The sequence below is a fragment of the Eschrichtius robustus genome, chromosome 2, assembly GCF_028021215.1.
Source record: "Eschrichtius robustus isolate mEscRob2 chromosome 2, mEscRob2.pri, whole genome shotgun sequence".
NCBI classification, from domain to species: domain Eukaryota; kingdom Metazoa; phylum Chordata; class Mammalia; order Artiodactyla; family Eschrichtiidae; genus Eschrichtius; species Eschrichtius robustus.
The window spans coordinates 95,485,851-95,505,646 of NC_090825.1; the positions used below are offsets into that span (position 1 = coordinate 95,485,851).

The 19,796-nt window shown below is 45.4% G+C and overlaps 1 protein-coding gene across 2 annotated transcripts in view; it reads right to left on the bottom strand.

The window, feature by feature from the left end:
• Nucleotides 1–12,773: 12,773 nt before the first annotated feature.
• SEMA6A (semaphorin 6A) overlaps nt 12,774–19,796 on the bottom strand; it is a 124,770-nt gene continuing 117,747 nt past the window's right edge. For both annotated transcript variants that reach the window (XM_068534218.1, XM_068534217.1), the window contains one exon: nt 12,774–13,972. In XM_068534218.1, coding sequence (XP_068390319.1) covers nt 12,774–13,972 — 1,199 coding nt within the window. The remainder of the gene's footprint in view (nt 13,973–19,796) is intronic.

A 19,796-nucleotide genomic window follows, 5' to 3' on the forward strand; every position in this document is an offset into this window, starting at 1 on the left:
CACACAGCCCAGATGTTCCTTCATTTTTCCTATTTTGACTTCCTCTTGACATGAATGATGAATGATGGAAATGAGGGCCAGCGAAGGGGTCATTGCAGACAACCCTGTCTGCAAAGGTTCATGACCTGTGGATTCCCCCAAATCTTTACCCAGAGCTTCTCTGCCACCTCGAGACCCTGGTGATCTTGCATCTGAACTTGGGAAATGGGTGAGCCTGCTAATTCAGGCACCCTCTGTCAGCTCGCATATGCTGGCACATCACAGAGACGGATGAGGAGCCAGAGTAAAAATCAAACTAAAATAAATGGTATTTGAAGACCTTGAAACAGATTAATTTAGACATGGTTTGAAAAAAGAGTGGATTGGCTTTTTTTCCCCTTAATTTCTTAGTTGGGATTTGGAGATTTTCTTTTTTTAATGGTAGAGCAAAAGATTCAAATTCTATCCCTTTAATTTCTTACTTCAAATTGCTGCAGAGAGTAATGAAGGCTCAACTTGGCTCAAATATTTTTCCTTTGTTTAGAGCAGGCAATTAACGAGGGGACACTCGGGCTTCTGGGTACAAGAGCTCGTTCTACCTTCCTAGCTCCCACTGCAGAGAGAGGGAGAGGCAGATGTTAAACACTGTTCAAAAAAATTAAATAGGTAAAGAAGAGCCCTGGTCCTTGAACTACCTCTAAAAGATATCCTATTACATTTTTTCAGTGTTTCCTAGGAAACCAGTTCAGTGTAAAAACATATTCTTTGTCTTCTGCTCTTTGCAAAATTGTTTGAACCATCATATCTCATAAAAGGTTGCTCCACCGGCAATTTGAACAGCATTAAAAAAAAGCTTAATCTGCAGTTTGCTGCACCAATGAAGGTGATACACCTTTATCGGAGGCTTGAATGCTTCAGACTGTATTTGCTGAAAACGGATAAGATTATGCCATTATTTCTGAAGTGTCTGTGAAATCAAATCTTGTTGTCTTTTTCCCCTCCACGTCATGTCTTTTTTCCCCCAACATACCCAAGTTGCATTAAAAAAAATCTCCTAAGATGGTTGTAGGAGATTCTTCTCAGTACTTACACAGCAGAGCATCAAAGAAGAGAGAAATAAATCTCTCTCTCTCTCTCTCTCTCTCTCTCTCTCTCTCTCTGTATTCAGCACATATGTGCTTGGTATCCAGCGCTGATATGCTTCTGTGTCCCCAGTGTCATCACCGGGTCACAATCCCCTAATGCCCACTCTGTTGTCTTGGGTCATCTCTGATTTATCTTCCACTATCATTGCATGTTTAGTTCTTATTGCGGTTTTGCAGATTGAGGCATTTGAGTGTGTACTGGGGTGGGGACCTCATGAGGGTCAAGGGTTTAGGGTAATGGGAGATTTGTTTGTTTGTTTGTTTTTGACACCTGAAATTTCAGTTGCTAACTTTATCTCATATGTGAAGGCCCTTTGGAAGAGAGGGGCAACATCTGCGCAGTACTGACGTGGTCGTGCACATACAGAATATCTGCAAGATGGGCTGCACGGTGTTGTCTGGCCGTTGGAAGAGTGTCGCTGAGGGATTAATCTGACTCCCATCCCTTGTGTCATTAATCACTTAGCTTCCTGCGGTGTTGGCTGTCTCTTGGTTTCTGATAGGCACTCTTTGTCATGTTAAAAAAGCATCCCCTAGCCCACCTCACCTAATAAGACACAAGATGATTAAAAGCACTGGCTATGGGGTCACCCAAATGTACATCCTGGATCCACAAATCACCAGCTCAGTGAGTATGGAAGTTCTTTAATTTTTCTGTGCTTCAGTTACCTTATCTGTCAAATGGAAATGACAAAGGTAGGATTATTGTGAGGATTAAATGAGCTAATGCTGGGAAAACACATAACCCAGTACCTGGTACCTGGTGAGAGTGTAATCAATGCTACTATGACAACTGCTAGCAGTAATTTTCTTTCTGTGGGGACGTGTGTGGAGACTCAACTCTTACTATCTTACGTCTGATGATAACTTAGTTTAGCAAACAATTTCTTGTGTACCTACAATTTATCAGGTTCGGTGTCGACTGTGGACTTACAAAGGTGAAAAAGGTTCAGTTCCTGCCCTTGATGTGTTTACAGTCTAATGGAGAAGCAAATCTTTCCAATAGATTGTGGTACAAATTAGAAACCTTTATGCACAAGCTGCTTTGGGGGATGAGAGAAGGAAAGCCCACCGATGCTGGCTCATGTGCTTTGGGGCTGTTACATGAGAGTGAAATAAATTTCTATCTTTCAGCCTCCACGTTCTGCTGTTACTTTTTCTCAGAAGTTAAATCTGTACTTCATAGCGTATGGTGTCAGGCAGTGAATTAGGAATTGGGACGCCTGCTTCTTGCCCTCAGCCCTGCCAAGAAAGGGCAGCGTATTATTGAGTCACCTCTCACGTCATGATTTCATCTTCTCCAAAAGGAGAGGGGTGTTGAACTAGATTTTTCAGCACCGTGAGATATATGATAATGACTCTCACTGACATTTTTGGTATAATGCTTTACAGTTGTAACAAGGTAGTTTTTTCTCTTGAAAGAAATGTCACAAACTCTTGGGATGAGACTTCCCAAGGGATGGGCTTGGGACTGAGTGAGTGGTACTTCCATCCAGGCTAACTGGAGCTGAGATTGGAAACGCTTTGGACCCGGACACGGCAGCACTGCAGGTGTGCTCAGGGAAAATGGCTGTGACGGTGTTGGCATAAAGTACACGTCACCAAAGCAGACGGGCAATCCGAGACCGCCAGGCGTCATGCTGGTGCCACAAGCATCGCCTCAGCAGCAAAGGCAGTGAGTGAACCTACAGTTGTGTTCCTTGCAGTGCTTTCTGGGGCCCGTTCTCGAGGCCAGAGAGTCCTGCCCAGAGGCACCACTGGGGCCAAGGAGACAGGAAGAGTCCTGGCAGCAGGGAAGGCAGGATTCAGTGATAGGACAAACTGTTCTCCCCAGCCAGCCATCTGAGAAAGGAGGAGGGGCACAGCACTGTAGTGTTTGGAGCCCCCAGGCCTCCGAGCAGGCCTCACGTGGCTGAGATGGCCGCAGCAGTGAGAAAGAGCCAGAACTCTATCGGGCCAAGCAGGGCTTTTGTTTAACGAGGTCTGGCTGGCTGCTTTTGTTGGCAGATAAGGAGTGTTTAGGGGAGAGAGAAAAAAAGAGACATTTTCATTATCGGCAGGATGGGGCCTCAAAGTCATTTATTTAATTTGAAGATTTAAAGGACTAGGATCTCATTTTGGATGCCAAGTTGGAGAAGAAGGATACGGCGGGATTTCGGGTTTTGTAAGCACCAGTAAACGTTCACCTCGTGTGACTTTTACACGCTTCTGTGAAGTAGATGGGGTCGCCACCATTGTCTACTTTTGCACATGGGGAGAAGGAGATGCCAAGAGTTTGAATGACTGCCCCACAAATGGGGAGGCCAGCTCAGACTAGACCCACAGACTCACAATGAGATGCACTTCCTTCTCAGCTGCTTTGCCTTGTGAGAAGTGAGAACTCCAGATTGCCAGATGAGGGCTGACTGTTCCTAAGAGCTCGTAGGGGGCTGGCCTTGGTGGGCCTGGTCTTGGAGCACCTCACCCTCACGACACCACTCCCACTGAGTGCTGCTCTGTCCCTCGGCCCAGGCTTGTCTGCGGCTCTGGCCAGGTAATTAGAGAGGATCTTTTCGGGTCACTCTTTCCTGAGGACAAAACAAGCCCTTTGGTGTCTCAATTAGAAAGCTCAACAGATTGAGTGACAAAGAGAAGTTTTTGATCTTGCTGTTATAGTCAGCTAATTAAAATGAGAGGCAGACGCTCCAACACCTAGTAATTTTCACCTCACTTTAGCTCCAGTTACAGCCCTTCCCTACTGACTTAACACTGTTTAAATTACAAAGTCAGAAGGAAATATGACTATTTACCTGTTTCTATTCATACATATCAGTCTAACACATTATCTTTTCTCCCCAAGCAAGAAATGTGACTGCAGGCCTTCTCTTTACCCTGGAGACAGAGGGGGATAAATCTTTGGTTCTTAAAATTAAACACCAATAAGAATTCAACTCAGCCAACACCTAATCAGACTTCAACAGACAATTTTGTGTCAGAAAACAAATGTATTCTTTTCCCAGGAATGGAGGAGGCAGGTCTTCAGAACCACTGCATTTGGTATTGTCTTGGAATGCACACTTTGGAATAGAAACCTTCCTTTTCAAAGTTAATTGGTTATTGACTCAGACCCTATAGATCAGGAGAAGTTAATCGCGTCAAAGGTCGTTCCGTTTACCGAGCACATAATTAAGTAAATAGCACCGTGCAGCAGTTGGAATTATGTGTATATTTTATACCAGAGCTACCAAAGTTGGTGCCAGCCAAGCCTTCATCTTCACTAAAAAGCATATTTGTGTACTGAGAAAAGGCTTGTGAACTGGGAACAGGGCTTCAGCTGGCAAACAAATAAACAAACAAGCAGCAACGCTCCAACCAAGCAGAAAGAAAACAGTGGGGTTAAGAAGAAGGGTGGGGGCTACCCTGGTGGCGCAGTGGTTGAGAATCTGCCTGCCAATGCAGGGGACACGGGTTCGAGCCCTGGTCTGGGAGGATCCCACATGCCGCGGAGCGACTAAGCCCGTGAGCCACAATTACTGAGCCTGCGCGTCTGGAACCTGTGCTCCGCAACAAGAGAGGCCGCGATAGTGAGAGGCCCGCGCACCACGATGAAGAGTGGCCCCCGCTTGCCGCAACTAGAGAAAGCCCTCGCACAGAAACGAAGACCCAAGACAGCCAAAAAAAATAAATAAATAAAATAAAAAAATAGTGAAAAAAAAAAGTTATGACAAATATAGCTCTATAATTTAAAAAAAAAAAAGAAGGGTGATTTTCCTCTCCCTCTGAGTGAAATCTGTCTGAGGTTACCAGTTGAGGAGGCAAGTGAAGATGCCGGCTTCCTCAGAGTGCTATGGAATAGCCCCCTACATCGGGACTGGCTGGGCCGTGCTGCCCCCAGGGCAGGAGGGAGGCCAGCCACCCACTCCAGACAAGAGGGCCCTGCCTCTTCTGCACCATGTGCCCTCATACCAAGCAGCATATGAACTCTAGGACAGCCAGTCTGCAGCACTGGCAACATGGAACATGGGCAGTGATGTAGCAGAGGAAGATAGTTACCTAGGTGGAGGCCATCTCTACCCTGGGTCTACTTTCGGGAGAATCATCCCACCATTGACATCAGAGATGATGTCAAATTGTTTAGCTGGTACCCATAGTGCCAAAGTGGCCAGTGGGGCTAACATGAGAAGTCAGCAGGGGTATTTCTTACTTACCTCTTCCTCTCTTACTTACTTTACGTCATTCTTCTATGAAGGGAAGGGTAGGCAAATTCTTTACCCTTCTAGGTATAGGGCATTTCTTCGACTCTGTTCCCAATTAAGCCCGCATTCTCTTAAGCTTCTTAAATTTCTCTTGTGCTCTGTGAGGCTTGGGTAAAATGAAGAAGTCTTGAAAGCCAGGCCTCTCATCTTTTTCTTCCACTGAGGCAGCCCGTGTCATTGCCCCTGAAGTGGGAGGGTGCATCGCAAGAAGGGAGGTCACGGAATTTGGCTTCAGCTCTTTCTTTTCCTGCTTTGTTGACAGTTGCTCATAACACTGCTGGCATCAGGACTTTGCAGACGCAGGAAGGAAGAGATGTATTCTTTAATGATGGAAAAATATTAGAGCACAATACCCTTAAAATAGAATGTGTGCGCCTGGCCTTTCTTTTGGGGACTTTATTGTTGTTAACCGTCTCTCCTGGGAAATGCTCTTGGGGGGCTTTTCCCCTTTGGTGAAACAGGATAATTGTGTAACCTGAGGTGTCCCCGAGAGAGCTGAGGGGACGATGTCAACACACAGGTTTGGAAACATGACTCCATTTGTATGTCGATCACTGTTCCAATAGATCCCTCCTCTCCAAACTCCAGGTTCTGTAAAACGAGGATAATCATACATGTGCTGCTGCCCACCCCACTAGGCTGTTCTGAGGATCTAATAATATAATGGACAAGATGATGTCTGCAAAGTGTAAAATGCCCCCAATGTAAATTGTCATTGTCATCCACAAGCAGAAGCCCTGCTCCTCTTGGGTTGGTACCATTCCGCTTTTCATCTTTCATGAAGCAAAAGTTAGCCCTAGTATTGAAATTTGTGCCTCTGCACTGACATGGGCCAGGTCTGCAAAATGTTCAGTGTCCGCACCTGAGAACTAAGTTTCTTACCCTCTCTCTCAATCACCCACTTTCTCACCACCCTGTAACACGGTCAGGGCAGGTGTCATGATGAACAGGATAAAAGAGAGCGTTTGGCTCACAGACAGAGTTTTCATCATCTTCCTCATCCTAGGAGACCCCTGGGAATCCTGCTGGAGTTGCTTTCGTGTTGGTTGCCTGGCATTGGTGTTGTGTCCAATGTCACCTTCATCTGTTTTTTTTAAAAAATGAAAATCATCAATGAGAAAAATGCCTCCAATTTCATGGTTACTTACTTTCCCCTTCATTAGCATCCCCTTATTTGGATGATTATCGCAGCTCCATCAGCGGGACCAGTAACTTGCTCTGGGGATGACGTTAGTGATTCTCAAGGGAAAATCTTTTATTTGAAGGAGATTAGGAAGAATAAAAAACTGCTAGTCACCTCGGTCAGCATCCATGGGCTGCCAGCGACCCGTGTCCAGGCCCCTCTGCAAAGGTCTCGGCTCCCACTCCTGAGACTGTAATTTATGACAGTTCACATTTGACCAGAAAGTGCTGAGGTGGAACGCATGTTTTACCAGGAAGAGGGGTGAAAGACCTCCCAAAGGGTCCACCTTCAGCAGACACTGGTTCTGACCCCTGTGACATGTTTGTTATTAGACACCAAGAGGAAAAAGCCTCATGACAGCAGCTGTTTGCACATGTGCGCAGGGATGTGTTTGCAGAGGGGGATGGGGAACTCCCCACCACTCATCTGCCTCTCTTGATTTGCTCAAATTTCATTTCCATTTGCTAGAGGGACATCTGCACATTTTGCTGCCCAGTCACATTTAATGCACATCAGTTCAGATATAACTCTCTGTTGAGGTCAACTGCCCCCCACCTCCAGGCATCCCCGGGGGGTTAGAGCTAAGGATACACAATAGTCTAAATGGAATATTGAAGGTCCCCATCTGTCTGGCAGGCCCGATCAATAAATGTGAGCCCTTCCTTCCCAATTCTGTACAAGAGACACATCACCACGTGGGTTTAAGACAGGCGTGAGGTGTGGGTTTCTAAGGGTTACTGAGTCCAAGCACCCAGCTGTCGCAGTGCTCAGCCAGGACAAGGATTACGCTCTTAATTGTGTTATTTTGTTACTAAAGGGTCTTTGAAATTCCCCTTACCCCTTTCCCTCGAGCAAAATGTCCCACGTCTGAAATTGTAGCTGCCTTTCTGACACTTTTATTTCACTTGCTGAATGACTTTTTGGGAAAGAGCTTTTGTTCAGGCAGTCAAACCTAGGCACTATGGTTCTGAGCATCTTGTTTGGCTTCTGCCAACTTAGGAGACTGAACAACGAGATCAGTTTGTGTTTGCTTGACATCGCACTTAAGGAAAGCAGGCAGGTCTAAGACATCAGCTCTGGCGCCGTGAAACACCTAGCCTGTTGGCTGTACTGGGACAGCCACTCCTGAGAGCCAACAGTCTGAAAACATCTGGCAGAAGCCACCAACCCTGTAACAAGCAAGCAAGCAAACACAACAATTAAAAATCTAGGTTATCTGAGGCACTTGTCAAGCCTGAGCAGGGACATCCCTGGGGCCCCAGCTAAAATACAGGCTGCACCTGTTCAGCGTCTGTCACCTCTTCATCAGACCAGAACAAAGCTGACTTCAGCAAAAGCCACCATCCCAAGTATCAGGTTGCACCGCAGGGATTGTCTACAGTGTGATCTGAGCTCCAACCAACCCCCTTGCCTCGGCCCAGATGAAGGAATTTGGGATGCCCAGCTGGGGAAGAGTGAGGCGTGTCTGCAGGCCTTCCTGTGACAAAGGATGGCAGAGTGATTTGGAGACGATGTTTGGGAGGAGTGAGTGTCAGGTCTCTTTAGCCAGCATTACTCTAATGATATGAATGAAGAGGGCATAAAAGACAATAAATTCGTCCTTGGAAGAGTGTTCTACTGCCAGCTTTGGGATCATGGCAAATCCTTTCACTCAATGGACCACAGCTTTCTCATTTTTTAAAATGAAAGGGTCAGACAAGCTGTTGGCCATTCTCTCCATTTGACATTTGGGTATAACCAGGCAGGGCAAACCCGTCAGTCACGTAAGGAGAAGGAAGCTCTTCTGACCGGCAAAAGAAGGAACAGTCAGAGCTGATTCAGTCTGTTTCCTAAAGAATCTGAAATTGGATGTGGGGTTTTCACGCATTGCTCCTACCAACTTGGCATGCCACCTGGTATGTTGCCCGGCAGCCAGCAGCCTCTTCCTGGACCATTTCCACATTACTGCCAGGTAGCTTTCTAAAGCACAAACACATGTGCTTGTGGCTTGATAGACTCCAAATGCACTCCACTGCCCATCAGCTAAAATCCTAGCACATGGTCCACAGGCCTCTCCTGATCTGACCCCAACCCCCTTCCCAGCCCTGCCCCTGTCAGGCTCTCTCATAGACCCTGCTCAAGGTCCACTAAACCTTCTGTGTCCCAGTCACAGCACCTTCGGCACCTTTGTACAAGTTATCCCTTCTGCCTGCCCTAGCCGTCCAGAGAACTGATTCTGTAAGGACCAGCTCGTATGTAGCCTCGAGCCCCAAACCTCTGGGGCTTTTCCTCAGCACTTTGTTCCTGTCTCCCAATGGCAGTTACAGAGGTCGTGTCCACCTCTCCTTATAAATGAGGAGGCAGCAACTATATTCTAGTCAACTTTGTGCCTGACAGCGCCTCGCCCTATGGGTGGGATTCAAGTAACACAATTGGAAATGAGTTATCAAAAGGTGACTAGACCATTGTAGGTGTAAATTGAGGTCCAACCACAGCTTCCCACACTCAGACTGACCCAAAACACTTGTAAAAAATTATTTCAGAAGGTCAAAAGTAAAATGCGACAGCTGAAGACTTATTTAAATAACTGTTTTAAAAATATTCCAGAGGGGGGATAAAGAACCCTGATCTAGGCATTTCAAAAGGCTACCCTGCAAAATAAAAATCAAGTGCTGCGTTGCATTATACCTCCGACCGACCGTGTCTTTTAGCTTACAAGAGATAGATGTGAACAAGGAGTAAAATCCTGCACCCTCCACCTTATTAATATGTAAAAAGGCTGAAGTCACATCTGTGCAAGAATCTATTTTTAGTGGACCTTACATACTAAAATCCTAGCCTTGATCTCTTAAACTATCAAGCCTACCATAAATGTGTGATGAGGAACAAGCCCATAAAAAGAAAATGCATAAAATGAATTGAGGGAGTCAACACATGCTCTGCCTTTTAATTACCAGTGGCTTTTGCTCCAATCCTGCTCCAGGCTGGGTGCAGGCAGAGAGAACACATCAATAATTTGGGGAGCAGGGTGTGGGTATTGCAGACAAATGGGTCTAACTACGTTGTGATTTATGCTTTGGAAGCCGAACAGAGATGGAGGAAAGAGGAGCATCCTAGCCAAAAAGGGGCAGGATGAAAAAGGGGGAAATTATGAGATAAATAAAAGCATTCAGGACACAAAAGAGAATGTAGAACAGTCTTGCTTTATTACTTTTAAGTAATAAAGAACCTTTTCCTTGCCTTTTTGTCTTTTTTTCCCTTCTTTGTTTTCTTTTTTACAACATACATTAAGTCGTGAATCAGATGTTAGGGGGTGTGGAGATGGAAGGAAAATTGGTGACATCACAATATTTTTACAACTTTACAACAGATATAAATCTGAGTTGGTTGCATCTACCAGTGTCTAGCAAGGGTGGAAAGCAAAGGCACACTCAGGTTTATGGACCCTCTCCCCACACGCTGTGGGGAGCAAAAGAAAAAGGGAAAATACTTAAATGCAGAAGACCAGCTCGATACCTGTGGGCATTTCAGGGTTAACACCGCAAGTGATGGGTTGTGGGATACAGGGACTGGGGTGGAAGTCTGACACAGGACTCTGTAACACAGCTGAGGCATTGATGCCCGCACATGGGGACGAGAGAGCAGGTGTTGCACCTCAATACTCCTGGGAGTGAAGCTTGGGGGAGAAGGTAGCAGGGTGATATATACCCATCACCTTCCTAAGTTCCACATTTCTAAAGAAAATAGAAGGAAGAAGACAATATCTCTGTTCGTAGCAAAGTTTCATGGTTTCAGGGTACAGAGTTCACGGGGTGTGAACATTGATTCCACTAACAAAACAAACAAAACAAAAACATAACACAGAAATAACAAAAACCTATCCCGAACGACAGCAAAACTGCAAGGGGTGTTTGGAATAAAAGGCTGTGCACGTGCCCTTGCTACACACCCAGGTCTCACTCTGTTTATGGAGGCACCACTTTTCACAGCCAATTCAAAATTATCCCCAACTGTCTTTTTTAGAAAGTTTTTTTTTTAAAAGACAAAACTAAACCCAGAAGATCAAACTGGAAATGAAAAAGAGACAAAGAGACCACCAAATATACTGTTTAGCTGTTTTAAAAAACCGATAACAACCAACAACAATGCTCACAGTTTACAGTATGTTGACAATTCTTTTGTTCGTGATAAGAGTAAACAAAAGTCCCTTGTGTGTGCTTGAGCTAATGAAAACCAAGGGGAAAAACACACGCCCAACCCCCTCCCCCTACAAACAATAACCGCAAAAGGATAAAGAAATAAAAAAAAATTAAAAACCTTTTGCCCCAGTCAACGTTTTTGTAGCATCCATTGTGGTTGGCCTTGTACTTGGAGTTACTCATTAATCACAGCAGGGACCAGCCTGCCTGCATCTCTTTCCATGTCATTTCTTTGTGAGCATTGCACCTGTGTGCTGAGCGCATGGCTTGGAGACTCCACCCACGTGCCTGCCCAACCTCACTGCTGTGTTCTCCAGGCAGTGGACACAGCAGAAACGAGGACTGGGACGTTAGTCCCTTTTCTGCTGGCTAATGAGGATATCATCATTTTGAAATGATCTGAGAATACAAGGGAAGAAGGGAACTCTGGAGGAAGAAAGGGGATTTGCCACCCACAACACTGGGGTCCACGCTTGGCAGCATGGCCAGAGGGTGGTTGGAGTTGGCACGACCAGAAGAATGTGTGAATCGGAGGGTGTGGTGTTGCCCAGCTTTCCCAGGCTGCAGGGTTGTAACCATCACCACTGCATTCTTCTTCCATCTGCTGGACGCTAATCTTCCAGAGGGCTGGACTGGGGGTGGGGGGAGGGAGGGTTAAATAAATATCTGCATTTACTTCAAAAGGGGGAAAAGTTGATCGTAATGACAGTTTGCAAGTGTACACAACTCAGGGTGTAAGGCACAAATTTACATGTGGAAAACAGGCTATTCACAGATGTGACCCCACGAAAAACCTGTGTGATCAAACCATTAATTGATGCAAGGTAGCAGCCAGCATATTAATTAGTTCACACGGTTGGTGGATTTTGTTTTCTGTCTCACATGCAAAGTGAAATGAGATGGCGTATCACAAGCTGGTGCCTTCACAGAAAATAGGAACCACTGACAAAGCCATGTTGGCAGCAATGGGACGCGATGTTCCATTCTAAAAGTTCCTCTCCTGGTTGCTTTAGAAGTTAGGATCTGGAAGGACTTTTAATCTAATTACTCTTTTGCATGTTATAAGCCAGGGACCTGACCAGCAAATTAAACTGGTAGATTTAAATAAATATTCCCCTCTTAAGTTTTTCCTTTAGCTAGATATCAGTCCAAACACCAAGCTCAGAATTCCAGCTGCAACTTATTTACTCAGTGAATTTATTGTAAAAATAAACTCAATTATTCCAGTTAATGGATTTCGCGTTAAATAGTTTAACTGTCAAGGGACTTTCTGAAGAGCTATTCAGAGGATGGTATGTGGAAGAGTCCTTTCCTTAAGGAAAAAAAGTGTGAAAAATAAATAAAGAGTTACTTGCGTTAACGGTCAGGTTATTTCATTAAAAGAGAGGAGCAGAAATTTATGACATAGTTGCCCAACATGGCATTCATCTGCTATAACAGAAAGCTGTAACACTGGTGGGCATTTCACAGTATCTGCGCATAGTAAACTTCTGCCCTTGTTAATGTCTGAGTTAGAATTATCAATGAATTCTTTTTTTTTCTTTTTAATTTTCATGATTTTTAAAAATGTATCTGCGTTTTGCAGGTTGCAACGCTAGCCCAGCTGGGCAGCTCTTGGTGCAGTCATGGACACAATGTTGCAATTGCTGTTCACGCGCGCGTGTGTGCATGTGTGTGATGTGCGCGTGCGCGCAGGCTTGCGCGCAGGCGCACACGCGGGGCTGGGTGGGTGGGTGGGTGGGTATGTGCTTTTGGCTCATGTTTGTGATGCTGATTGAAGTCTTTCGTGAGTCCGACCTGTTGCAGGGTGTGGGGGAAGAGTGAAGGAAGAGAATGGAGGTGAGTCCCGCGTCGCGAACCTTCACCGAACCGCTTGGCCCAATTTTCGAGAGCCCCCCTCCCCCCCCCGCCGCGTCCTAGGGGAGGACCCAGCGTCCTGGGCGCCGCCGCGGCCGTCTTGGTCGGGTGGGTGCTCAGCAGCCGAGAACCTTGCTGAGCTGAGCGGGCGCCTAGCCTTTCCTGCTGGTTCGACACCTGACCCCTCCCCCAGGGATTATGTACACGCATCGTTGGGCTTCATGGATGTGGAAAGGGGCGCAAAGGAAGGTTTGGGGGGCACGTCCGGCTTTAGCGAGGGCGTGCGCTTCAGCCCCGCCCGGGTCAGTGAGTTGTAGGCGTTGAGGCTGGGCTGCCTCGAAACAGTCGCGGCCTGGCCCGAGGGCTGCGAGCTGTGCACCTGGATGGAGTCCACCCTCTGCGGGGCGGGGGGTGGGTTGTCTCCCCGGCCAAAGCTCTGGTTTCTGGAGAGGTGGGAGGAATTGGAGGAGTTAGTATTGTTTCTTTTGAGCGTGGCGGCCTGGTGGCTTCTCGTGAGCGAGTTCGTGGGGTAGCTCCTCTTATAATCAAGCCCGTAGGACGAGGAGTGGTGCATCTCCAGCCGCTTGCTCAGGCCGTTCTGAGACAGGGAGGCTCCGGGAGGACCCAGGGAGGCCTCCCGCTGGGGGACTTTGGGGGGCAGGCTGTCCAGGTTCTCCACCAGGTTCACCCCATGGTTGGGACTCTTGCTGCTCAGATGTTCCTTGATGGTCTTATATTCCAGGGTGGCCGCCTGGTCCTCCAGCGCCAGCTGGGCCACCTCGCTCATTTTGGGCTGGTCCACGTACTCGTGCTGGTAGCCCTGCTGCGTGATGGGCAGCACGACCACGCTGGGGATGTGGCTGGGGGAGGCCCGCAGGGGCAGGTCGGTGGGGATCACGGGGGAGCCCATGGGGGGCATGTCCTTGGTGCAGGCGTTGATGAGGTTCTGGTTCCTTTCCCACTCGCGGCTGCCGCGGTTGGGCTTGCGCTTCTGCTGCAGCGTCGGGGTGGACTCCGGGGTGGGCAGGGCGGCCAGGTCCAGGTGGTGCTGGTCGGCCTTGATGAGCATCTTAGCGGTGTTGCTGGGAGTGGCGAGCTTGCCGTTGTGCATGAGTGGCGTGAGGATGGCCTCCGGCTTGGGGTCTTTGGACTGGGTGTCCCCGAAGAGGCCGCTGAGCTTGGTGACGCTGCTCATGGAGCCGCGGCGCGAGTGGGTGAGCTCCTTCTCCTTGCGCTGCACGGAGGACACGTCTTTGCGACGGTGATCGCAGACGCAGTAGACGATGATGCCCGAGAAGACGGCTCCCATGACAAAAGCCAGAATGACCGCAATGGCCAGGAGGGTGACAGGAACGAGCTGGTCGTGGCCTTTGAGATAACTCTCCCGAATCACTCCTGCAAAATACATCGTATATGGTGTTAAGAAATGAAAGCAGACCGTGAGGCTTATTTTTGTTTGGCATGCACCCAGTTAATTAATAACAGTAATAAGTGACAATAGCACCTCTGCAGAACTTGTCTTCAAGACACCGTTTGCCAAACGTTAACTAATTAATCCTCCCCGCCCCACCCCCAAGTATGTAAATAGACTTCAATTGTTGCCCTCTTTGTGTTCTGAAAAAGTGTTTTCCCCTGTTTTCAAGTACAGGCTCTTTCTACTTTGCTTCACTCTGTGGAATATGGAAGTTTTTCCTTTCCAAAATTTATCCTTCTTTCCCTCTCATCTCTTTTCAATCTTCCCGGTCCTAAAACCGCGAGATATTTTGAGTCTGGGGGAATAGGCAACAATTTTATGCAAGTTAAGTGAACAAATTGCACACCACTCCAGGCTTCCAGGGACTTTGCTGATGACTTCCTGTGGGCAACATGGCCTCTATCTGGAGAAAAGCTGGTTAGCATTTCAACCAACTGGGGGAAGGACAGTGTGTATCATTTATAGTGTAAGAGAATAGCTAAAGCGCACAGATTACAAATGTTTATGCTGATTTTGCATCACCTCTACAAAGGAAAAAAAAACCCTTGCACACTCAATTTCAGATGAATATGCTAAATGTTTGAATGAAGCTCTTCCCTTACTTGAGCTGAAAGAATATTTAGAAAAAGAGACCATTTGGGCTCCTGTAGTGAGTCTGAGAAGTGTCAGGTATCATTATTACAGCTAGAGTTTGCTGTCACGGTGAAATTCTTCAGCAGAGCTAATCTCTTCAGTTTAATAAAAATTATGTGGCTCTACCTGTCAATAATCTTACACTACATTAACCAAGATGCTGTGTTTCTGAAGAAAGTGGCTTTCCCTGTTCCTGCTTAATCAGCCACCAAGCTGAGAGACTCTAATCAAATGCAAACACTGAAGCTTTTATTTTTTAATACCAAGTGAGAATACACATCACAATTGTCAGATCTTAAGTGCTTGATGCAGTAGCTAAAAAAATAAAATCTCAAATACCTCAATTCCTGCCTCTGGAGAGTGAAAGAACATGAATACATTAGAGGCTCTGCATGGGCTGAGGAAATGTAAACATTGTTCCTATTATGGAAATGATAGTAAGACAGAAAATGTACCTTCTCTGGTCTCAGGAGACACATTTTTCATCGACTAAATCAACTCTTTCTGGAATATGTTTAATGTGTTTTACTGGCAGATATCAGTGGCATAGAATTAGAATGAAATGAAATAAAAATATCCCTTCCCAAACCCACAACACACAGCCCTTACACTTCTGCTGAAATGCTTTGTGTGTCACAGCTGAGACCTTGAAGAAATGCAGCTTTGTCACGGAGCTTTTCTGCTAAAGTATTTTGATTGGTGAAGCAGTGGTTTTAAAACTCAGAAACCTTAGCCTGAAGAAGAAAACGTTTTCTTTCTCTTTTCTTTGTGAACTCTCCTCCTCCCCCGAATTGTGACATCATAGTTGGTTGCTGTGGAAATGATTGTCGTGTGACAAAGGATTGTGACTTCAGGTGGGGGGATAAATAGAAGCAGCAAATATCTCTTGAGAAATAAAGATTCTGTGATTAAACAAATGCCCTTGGTAGTGAAGGGCAGGGGAGGTAATTCACCCCAGGGAAAAGATAGTAAGACACTGAATAATTTCCATATGTGACACTTGTCAAATATTTCAAGATTTATCTTCATGAACTTTTAAGGGGTAGAAACTGAGAAGCAAAAACGAGCAGGAAATTCAGCTGTAGCTCACACCTTATGTGTTGCGGAGCTCCCCAAACAGTGGGGTGTCTTGTATCCAAATATGTTTTACTACCTAGTCACCAGGGAGCTGTGCTAATGAGAATTTCTTCCTTAAATTTGCATTTCCTTGTTGTAATGCTAAAATAGCAACTGATTTTCTTTCAATTTTGGTTTTGAGTGGGTTTCTAGTGAACATCATTTTTAACCACCTACATGTGATGGCACAAAAAATGTACACCTGTGAATAAAATGGGTTTAATTTTGCTTATTGACTTGGTGATGTCACCGATGCGGGGTACTACATTTTTTCACAGCAGTGGGTATTTCGTGGGTCCCTTCCAGCCAACTGTATTTATGGAGGCTGAGCCTCCCCAGTAGATGAGTACTTGTCCTAGGTAGTTATCTACAATTGACTTTGGGATTTTACAGTTTAAATTACCACCTCCACTTAAGAGAACCATAGATAGCAGGAGGCTAGAGCAATCCATTTGTTTCATTTGTTTAATTGGGAAGACTCCAAAATTTTTAAAGTTTATCCATTGCTTCTTTACTTTTAGCTCCCAAATAATTTCCTTTCATGTCTGAAGGTTCTTAACTGTCTTAGACTCATGGACCCCACTCGCTCTTTCACTGGGAAAAACTTTTAGTGGATGATATTTGAGTTCAGCTTTCTGGTTGTTAACAAATCAAGCAGGGTCTGACCTTTGAGAAAAATAGTGTCTCAGACGGCTTTCTCTGGCTCATTTTGTTATGTAAATAGTGTCCTTAAAAACCTTTCTGCATATACATCCCTCTTGCATATAGCTGATTCACTTTGTTACAAAGCAGAAACTAACACACCATTGTAAAGCAATTATACTCCAGTAAAGATGTTAAAAAAACCAACCAACCAAACAAAAAAACCTTTCTGCATTTCTTCGGCTTTGAGATATCTACCCTGAAGCAGGTGGCTTCCCTCATCCACGTGTGCACATTCAGAAACCCCATGTCCAAAGTTAGAAACAGATCAGAGATTAAGTTGAAAGTAAAGTCAAGAAGATAAGACGTTAAAAGTTATTTTTGGAAAATGCCTTCCAAACTTAAAGCTTTCTACTGATATCATGAAAAAGGGCAAATGATTACATCAACTTTTTGCCAATGGTCACTGCGCAGGATTGAACACACCAGACTTGTCAGTGAGGCCGGGGGTAGTGCAACACTAGAGCTCTCCAAAGGCCTGGAGTTTTAAGCTCCCATTTACTGCTGGGTGACCTTTGGGCAAATGACTTAACGTCTCTGGGCCTCAGTTTTTCCCATCTGTAATGTGGGGTTAACACACTTCATGCCTTACTGTGTAGTTACAAGAATCAGTTTAAATAATGATTAAGAAAGAGCTTAAGTGCTGTAGTTTGCTGGACAAATCTGAAGGTCAGAGGAAGCCACAAAAGAGAAATGGTGGGTTAGTAGTTCACCGAGGGCTTAAGAGTAACAGTCATAGCTTCGCCATTAGACCCCATTTGCTATAGGTCTCCCAGGGGAGGGATAGACCTGTTCTTTCCAGCTCGAAACCTTCGGCTGTCCAAATGTTGCCAAAGGGTTGCCAAAGGTCGATGAGGCAACATCAGGGAACATGTACCTCTGTTTCAGGACTGCCTATAGGTCCTGAGTTTTGAAATAAGTAAAACAACAACAGGGGGAAATGTTGAGCAAAACACAGTGATTATAGACTCCTAGTGGAGGAATAATAATCCTGCAGTCAGCTCCTTGAGGGCAGGGACCATATTTTATATGCATGTATAATCCTAACCATCCCCAGGGCTCTTAGGTCGGACACTTAATAAGTGATTATTAAAGAAATGGGTTTGCAATACATTGTAGAGACATTTTTTAAATGGACTTCTAAATTTGGTGGGTCATCTTTGGAGTGACTATGTATAACCTTGCTTCTGAAATCACAGAAACATATCTCTAATCATAAAACAGAATATAATCATACTAACATCCATTAGGCAAAAGAATCTATAAAGGTGCTCAGTATGTATTCAAAATAATAATAGGATAAACTGTTTTTAAAAATGAAAAGACATTTGTTCTGGGATAATTCCACAAGAGAGGGTGAGGGTAAATGGGTTATTTGTAACAACTGAGTGCTCCAGTAGAATAGACTAATTCAAAACAAATGCATCTTTACAAAGGGCACACAGGGCTGGAGCTGGAGAAACATCATTGCTTCAGGTGTTGCAATGAAACCCTGGGGAAGTGGAGGGCCTTTGTAGGGTGGTATACTCCCTCCCCAGGTTCCCCCACTGTACAGGGGGGAAGTTGGCTCCACCCTGGGCTGTTGAAATGCCTTCCTCCACCAACCCCTGGGGCTTCTGCTGTCACCAATTGAAAATGGGGCATTAGTAATGAAAACAGTATCTGAAAAACCCTTTGCATTGATTCATTAACCACCAGCTATTTCTCACCAGTCATGAGGTGCTAAATGGTTATTCTTTCCACCTTCCTATTGCAGGAAGCAAGACACACAATGGCTTAGAGATTTCTCTGAAATCATGCCTTAAATTGGCAGAACTGAGAAAGAATAGAATCTCCACTTTTTTTTTTTTCTGAGGTGAGAGAGTTTTCAGATGCTGCTAGAAGGAGGTCTCAGAGGGGCAGTTTGAAGCTCTTTAGAGGCTGAAGCAATGAAAAGATTACGAACAACCCCGCCCTCCAGGCCCTACAATATGTAATTCAAAATAGAACAATTACAAACTGCGAAATAAGAGGAAACCCAACACAGTTCTGATTTTTCCTACGATGACTATGTCAATGCACTCTGAAATTTCACACATCAAATTCTTTATTTAAATAATGGTTTTTGGTAGCTCGCGGGTACTCTGCTGTTGTCTCTAGTCTGCCCAGGGAGCCCAGCGCCAGGCTCTGGGACAACATACCTCAGAAAAGATGCTGTCCTAACTCAGGGCTCGATGGTGATGTTCTTGGTGCCTTGACTGTCACTCTCCTGGACTAATAAGGTTTTGGTTGCAAGCATCTTGCAGCAAACATTTACTAAGCACAGATGAAAGTACTGTGCTGGGTTTTGGGGAGACAAAGGTGAAGGAGGCACAAACCCTGTGATCCAGTCGGGGAGAAGGTAGGTGCGCACACATCAACTACATCCAAAGTGCGGAAGCGTCATGAGATGCATTGCTTCTACCTAATATGGATGGGCAAAGGCTTTAGGTAGGAGGTGACATTTGAGCTAAGTCTTAAGGGTGCATAGGATGTCAACTCAAGTGGAGACAGCAACAAGAACCAAGGCATGGAGGGGAGGAAAGTGAAGGCTGTGTTCAGTAATGGCCAGTGGTCCAACTTCCTTCTAGTCTCTTAGCTGTAGGCACCAGCCTCTCCGCTGCATTCGCACTTGCTTCTGGGCTTTCACACAGCCTGCTCCCTCTGCCCGGAATATCCCTGCTTACCTCCCATCCCTCTGATCTTCTCCTTTAGGTCTCAGCTTACATGAGGAAGTCTTCTCCAGCTCCCTCAAGCCAGGTTAGCTCTTCCTTCTATAAGTGTCCCCAGAGCTCTGCACCTCTTTATCCTAAAATCATCACTCTAATGAGACCTGCTCTCTGTGTGTTTTTTACACCTAAACTGCTCCAGACAGCTCCACGAAGGAGAGACTTCTGCTGAATCCCCAGGCATAAAGGTGCTCAGTAAATAGCTGTTAAATAAATAGTAAATGAATGCATGAGTGAATGAGTACTTGCAGGGGAAAAATAGGAATGAGAGCTAAACACCATTTGGAAGCAGGCTGTGAAAAGCCATGAAAGTCTGAAAAAGATATTTAGAAGACATGTCAGTTTTGGAAGGAAAGTTATTGGTTAATTTACCTGTCATTTCAACAGTCTTCTTGCTTGAGAAAGCTGACCATCGAGTCAGAGCGGGGTTCAGCTTACTCTGTTTCACACTGAATCCATTATTGAAAAAAATACAGGCTTCAAAGAGTCAGTACCTTTGCATCAAAAGCACAGCCAGTCTACTTGAATTTATTATTACTGTTATTAA